The 6,737-nt window shown below is 43.2% G+C and overlaps 1 protein-coding gene across 1 annotated transcript in view; it reads left to right on the top strand.

Moving 5' to 3' along the window:
* The first annotated feature begins 3,148 nt into the window (after positions 1-3,148).
* The window catches only part of GRB14 (growth factor receptor bound protein 14), a 153,527-nt gene continuing 149,938 nt past the window's right edge, over positions 3,149-6,737 (top strand). The window contains exons 1-2 of the mRNA XM_036747888.1: positions 3,149-3,500; positions 4,823-4,955. Of these exons, the coding sequence (XP_036603783.1) occupies positions 3,310-3,500; positions 4,823-4,955 (324 nt within the window). The 5' untranslated portion in view covers positions 3,149-3,309. The remainder of the gene's footprint in view (positions 3,501-4,822; positions 4,956-6,737) is intronic.

Below are 6,737 nucleotides of genomic sequence, written 5' to 3'. Positions count from 1 at the left end.
GGTGCCAGTGATATAGGGTTGGGTTTTGGCAAGGGATGATTGGAGATAGGGCAGGGGAGCCAGGTAATCAAGAGTAGAGTTGAGCTGTTTCACCAAGGGGTCAAGATTAAGAAAGAAGAGTATAGCTAGCACAGGATAGATTGCCTGGCAAAGTACTCAGTTCCTTCAGAGTGGGGTTTCTCTTTGTTTCCCCAGGGTTTAGGACAGTACCTGACACATAACTGGTGCTTAATATTTATTGACTAGCTGACTAACAGTACCAAGAGGTGGAGAGAATTATAGGAGTTGAAAGGCATAAAGATAGAATGATAAAAGGTTATGATTTGATAAATAATTTCAGAGTTAGGATTTGGATTAGATGATTATCTAGAAGGCTTGATTCTAACGCAATAAGAAAAAGGATAGGGGCAGCTAGGTGGTGCAGTAAGTACAGCACTGGCCCTAGAGTCAGGAGGACCTGAGTTCAAATCTGCCCTCAGATACTTGACACGCTTACTAGCTGTGTGACCTTGGGCAAGTCACTTAACCCCAATTGCCCTGTCTTCCCCCCTCCAAAAAAAAAAAAAAAGAAAAAGGATAAATTTCACTGAGATAGGGAAAAGAGATGAGCATGATGGTAGTCTGGATTATTGGCAGGTAAGGATAATAGTTCTAGGCATAGTGCTCCTCTATGGAGCACCCTGGGTACCCAGGGTGGGGGAAAACATGGAAGGAGTAATTAAACACAATAGTTTGGGCAAGGGAGGACAGTGAAAGGGGTCAGAAGTGCCCAAAGAGAAAGGTAATTTAAAACAAATTGATAATTTCATAAATTTTACCTTAGACTTGACCTTTGTCCAAAGTCTGGAAATCATTTAAGGAATCATAACTATGTTGTGACAGTGACCTGAGTTCTGGCTACTTTCAGGGCCCCTGTAAGTTACTGTCTAAAAGTACCTTTCCCCCCCCCTTTTATTGTGAAATTTTAATAACTTCTTTTTTTGTTAGGCAGTCAGAATAACTGCAGGTTTTATGTCTGCAAGGGTCTTTCTGTGGAATCTGCTCTTGTAAACCACTTAGAAACGTAAACTCATGTAATTTGTTTGCTCATGGGTTTCCTCAGTGTGGATTATAACAACACCAGTCAGGCTTTGTAAAGACTATCAAGGTATTTCTGGGAGCAAATTCAATATTTTAGTGTCAATCTAGAAGACCCTAAGTAATTTAGGTTTTGGTTACCTTAGAAACCCTTTTTCCCCCTGTGAGTTGCCGTTGGCTGTCAAACACAGGACTGTTTTTGAAAGTCCCTAATTCTTTATTCCTGCAGCTAAGGAGAAACATTAAGCTTGCAAATGAACACAGTCAGGATTTTATTTGAAGCAAAGAAAGAGTTCTATTATTATCTGGGTGGAGGGGGGAGGAATTTAGAGCCCACTCCAACCAACAAATTATATTTCTGAAGGTTTGAAAACTGAACTGAGGGGGAGGAGAAAGATACCATATTGAAAGCAGCTGGACTGCACTGACTTTGATTTTCTTCTCTGTTACCTCCTAGCCTTTTCTTCTGCCACTTGAGGGGAGGAAGGAAGGTAAACTAGAATATGGTGGGGAGCTCCCTCAGCTATCAGTTTAGCTTCTCCTTCCCTGATCACAGACATCTATTGCCAGATCCTTCCCAGAAAATCCCAGTAGGGAGAAACAGCCTTTGAGGAGTTTATGGTTAAGACAGGATGAAGGGGACAAAGCTTTGTAAAATGTATCCCTTTGATTTTTTTCCTTGTGAAATCCTAACTCCTCTTTTAGAAATTATGCTGACTCTGATCTACTTGTATATTTCCCAATATAGGCATTCCCTTACTTATAGGTGAGAACAGAATGAAGTCTATGAATTCGTTCCAAGTATCCCGAGTACAGCCTTTTCCTCCTAAATTTGGCCAAAGTGCTGGCTAGTCGGTATATCTGAGTTTTTAGTTCTGACCCTGTCATTTATTGATCTTGGGTCAGCAATGTTCCTTATCTGGGCTTACAGTTCATCTATAAAATAGCAGGATTGGGCTAGATCATTTCAGGTCCCTTCTAGCCTTAGGATTCAAGTTGCAATGTTTCTTGGACTGCGGTGGGGTGGGATGAGGTGTCAGGGAATCTTAGGTATTAGGAATGGTTTATATTTACCTATAGTTTAATTCTGGAGGCAAAATGGGTTTGTTTTGCACACTACTGGGTTGTGTTGATCAGGAAGATTCTGGTGACCTTTTAACAGCAAAGATCCTTACAAATCAGACCATAAGAGCTGCCCAATTTAGAGGGTCAATAAGAATTTAAAACTGGAGAAGCCTTATATAAATTTTTTTTGGGAGGAGCCATTGTTACTTTAAAAAAAATACTAAACATTTATTCTCCTAGCCTCTTTTTCAGTAGTAAGCCTTTCTCAATTTCATGGATATTTTAAAAGAAATTTTCAACTCTTCAGAACAGTAGGTGATGACATATATGTAAAAGTAACAGAGGGAGGTTTCTTTTTCCTTTCCTGGAACTGGTATTTCAGACTAGAACAGAGCAGAAAAAAAAGTCTAGCAGCTGGACAGGGCAGCTAGTCCACAGCTGGTCCTGTTGGCAAGGTTCTGGGCATTATCTGTTACTGCCCCTCACTTATGCAGAGCTACAGAAGGACATCACCCTCCTCCCAAATAAGTACAGGGTCTCAAGGCACCAAGGCTTATGCCAAGGACCCAAAGGGCCCAAATGACTACTTTTTCAGCTTGATAAAGCAAGGGGCCCCATTCTAAGCTCCTTCTTTCCAAGGGGAGCTGGACTGGCTCCCAGGGAGGAGGAGAAGTTTTTGGTGAGCCAGGCCTGAACTAGCGACTACAAGTAAGGTATGCCCACCCGCCCGAGGGGACTTCTCCTGCCCCCGGTGCGAGAATTGGAAGAAGCCCCCGGGGGGTCTTCCAGGAACCCCAGCTCTAACTCCCGGCGTCCCCTCCTCCCTCTTCTCTCCTAGGCCACGTGCTGGAGGAAGGCTCTGCAGCAGCCGCCCGGGCGGAGCTGCAGCGCCCACTCCGCCCACTCCCCGCCTTTTCCCGGTCCTGGCCGCCCACCTTTCCGCTCCGCCCCTTCGTCCGCCTCCGCCTCCCCGGGCAGCCCAGCCTCGAGCCTGCACCGCCCGCCCGGCCCGGCCCGGCGAGGCTCCTGCTCCTGGTGAGCGCAGCTACCGCACCTGCCAAGCCCAGGGAGAGCCCAGCCGCGGCCGCCCCAGCTCCCTTTCTCCCTCCCTCTCCTCTCTGCAGGGTCTCCCATGACGCCTGAGCTTCGCCCCTCCACCTGCCAAGCATGACCACTTCCCTGCAAGATGGGCAAAGCGCCCCGGGGAGAGCGGCTGCCCGGGGCTTGGGGCTGGCCCAGGTGTGCGGCGCTGCCCAGGGGAGGGGCGACGCCAGTGCCCTGGCAGCGCGCCCCCCGGGGCTGCCCTGTCGGACTATCCTGCCCCCTCTGGAGGGCGCCCATTTTTGTGCTGCGGACAGGTAGGTGGCTTCCGGGGAGGGGGAGCAGGGCAGCGTCCCAGGGTGGGAGCTGACCGGGGTGAGGAGGATGGTCCTGGTGGGGAAGCCTGGGCTAGAACTCTGGCCAAGTTTGGGAAAAAGTATCACAAGACAGTCTCCTTTCTAGCTCGCTCCTGGGATCGGTAGGACATTGCGATCTCACTGTGCCTTCTCATAAATAGCATTGCCCATTCATTGAGAGCTGCTTCTCTTTCTCCCTCCTGACACCCGCCTCTTCTCATTAGTGTAACCAGAAGGCAATGAAGACTCCAGGTTGATTTTTTTTTTTCCTTCGAGGCCCTGCATTTTCTTAATAAACATTCTTGGTTTCTTTAAACTGTAGCATAAATGAAACCTCACCTCCCACACAGACATTACCGGTACCTAGCCAGAAAAAGCAGTGCTCTGGATGGATATTTGATCAGTCTCTATTCCCACAGACATAGGATGGGGTCGTTTAAAATATTCTCCAATCTTTATACCATTTAACATCAAGTACATTGGTAGTTGACTGTGTCTAAAGTAGGGCATTCCTTGGGAGAAAAAAAGGCTGCAAAGGTATAAAGCCTACAAATTAAGCCTATTGTTGACCGCCTTCAACTCAGATGGCTCAGGTACAGCTTATTTATTTATTTATTTTTAGGTTCAGAGCATTCTAAACTCCAGTAAAGTTACATTACTTTTCAGTATACCACAGTGTACATTTATACTAGCAAGTTCCATTAACTTAACTGCTTTCAAAGACTCAGTACTAGTCGCTGTTTTGTAGCTTAAGCATCTGAGAAGTCAACAGACTGTGTGTGGGCAACGTTTTGAATGAAATTTGAAGTGAGATGAACCACAGCTATAATTAATAAATATAACTTTCAAAATGTGATTAGTAAAGTATAATAGAACAGGTTTCTTTAAATGCAGTAAAGATTCGCTTGGTTTCATTGAAGCTTTTAAAGAATTTTTTTTTTTGTTTGTTTGTTTGCTTGGACCAGTTTCCATAATAACTGCTTCTACAATTTTGGTCTATGTATTTTTGCTTCAGAAAAGTTACCAAAAACTGCTGTTTACCCACATGCCTGATGGTTTGTGGAAGGTCAAAAGTGTAAAGGATATTACAAAAGGTTTAAGTTTATTAAAGTATTTTTAAAAATTTAATCCCGAGAAAGTACACCAGAAAGTCTTTCAGTGTACTTTATATAATATTAGGTCTGTTACAGTACCGTTTGGCCTTAACAGTTTTAGATTCTGACAGCAATTATATTTTACATTCTGTTTTATGTAAATTATATCCTATGTTCTGTTGGTTGCAGGAGAAAAAAGAAAGATCTCAATGTTCTAGAAATGCCATCTATTCCAAATCCTTTCCCTGAGCTTTGTTGTTCTCCATTTACATCTGTGTTTTCAGCAAGCCTGTTTCCCAAAGCAAACTCAAGGAAAAAACAGGTATGATTTTTAGTTCCATTGTTATAACTCTTAAGATTGACAAAATCACATAAGATCTTAAAAGACACATTCAATCTCATGTAGATTTTTGTGTTTGTGGATTATTTAACATCAATCATGAAAAGGAGGCAGGCTTTCCTTATAGTATTAGCTTCATGGCTAAAAACTCCCCAGTAAAATATATGAAAAATCAGTATGTATCTAGTTGTAACAAATTGTATCAAATGTGATATATTTAATAACACAATCATATATATGTACTGTGTATAAATGTAATAACATAATTTCCCTTTTCTTCATTTCCAACGAGCATTTATTAAGCACACAAGGCCAAAAATGCAGTGGTCCTTGCCACAAGAAGCTTGTATTCCATTTGGGCAGGTCGAGGGGGACACAGGCTTACAAGTGTAAACAAGTAAATAAATGTAATACAAAGTAATACAAATAATTTCAAGAGGGAGAAAGCACTAATAACTGGAGTGGATGGTTAGGTTAGCAAAATCCTTATGTAGGAGGTGGTACCTGCCTTAAAGGAAGTTGATTCTTCAATGTGGAGGTGAGTAAGGAGTACATTTCAGACAAAGAAGACTTGATCCTCTATCCCCTTTGTTAGGTTTCTTTAATCCTAGAGATCCTCCCAGCTCCCCACCCCCAACCCCACTAACTTTGTCACTGTTCTTTAGTAATTCAGTGGCAAAGTAAATTGGGTTCCAAACCTCTTCCATTTTTCCCTCTTCAGCATTTTGAGTTCTTAAGGAAGGCTATTTGGAGTGAAAGCCTGGAAGCCTCTGGCTGCGGAGGGGAATGGTGGAGAAGGAATTGAAAGGTGATATTTAGGATTTCTTCCTTTTCCTGGCACATAGTAGGTGCTTAATAAATGCTTGCTGACATGACTTTCGAGGTTCGGCTTTGGGATTATACATATGCATTTTTTTGGCGGGGAGAGATGGGTCAATCAGCTTTACCTCTCATTTTACTGATGACTCTTTCCACAGGCTTGGGGGTGCACTGGGGATCAGCAGGCTCCTAACCTTGGGTTTCTAGCCCAAGGAAGGTAGGAAAGAAATAAAAAGTGGGAAAAGGGAGGGGGGGAGATGTAGTTGGGTCAACAAATTTGGGCTTGATATCTGAAAAACTTCCTAACAATTAGAGTTATTCAAAAGTGCAGTGGGCTGCCTTGATAGGTAATGGGTTGTGCTTTTATTGGAGATCTTCAAGCAAAGGCCAGATGACTAATGTTTGTGCATGTTATAGTGGTAAGTCCTCTTGAGTATGGGTTGGATTAGGTAGTTGGTGAGATCGTTTCCAACTCTAAAATTTTATGGTGCTGGTAGCAACAGAAGAGTGAATGCTAACTGGCTTCTCTTCCCACTGGTAAGCATCTCATTGCTTTACTTTTAACTCTTTCACTACTCTGGTAAGGGCAGGTTATATTTTCCTTCCAAAGGCCATGTCAGCAGCTCAGTGTTATTTGGAAACAGAAAAACAGTAGTCTTTTGTTGGAAGGGGAGGTGATGAGGTGGTTTTTTTTCTTCTTCAGAGAAAGTTTCCTTCTTAAGGTTTCTATGTGTATTTACATATATATACATATTTATTCTGAGCAATTACTAGAGTAGAGTTAATGGGGCCTCTCCTAGGATGCCAACATGGGGCATTTGCAGTTTTTCTCCATGGCTATCTGGAGACCCTTGTCCCTCATTGAGATTGTACTTGGTATTCCTTATTAGTCAGGACCTGCTTTCTTGTTTTTTCCCTAGTCATAATGTCCCTGTGACATGCAGG

The sequence above is a fragment of the Trichosurus vulpecula genome, chromosome 2 (assembly GCF_011100635.1).
Source record: "Trichosurus vulpecula isolate mTriVul1 chromosome 2, mTriVul1.pri, whole genome shotgun sequence".
NCBI lineage: Eukaryota > Metazoa > Chordata > Mammalia > Diprotodontia > Phalangeridae > Trichosurus > Trichosurus vulpecula.
The sequence above is the reverse complement of the archived record's forward strand: the minus strand, read 5'-3'. Positions and strand labels throughout refer to the sequence as shown.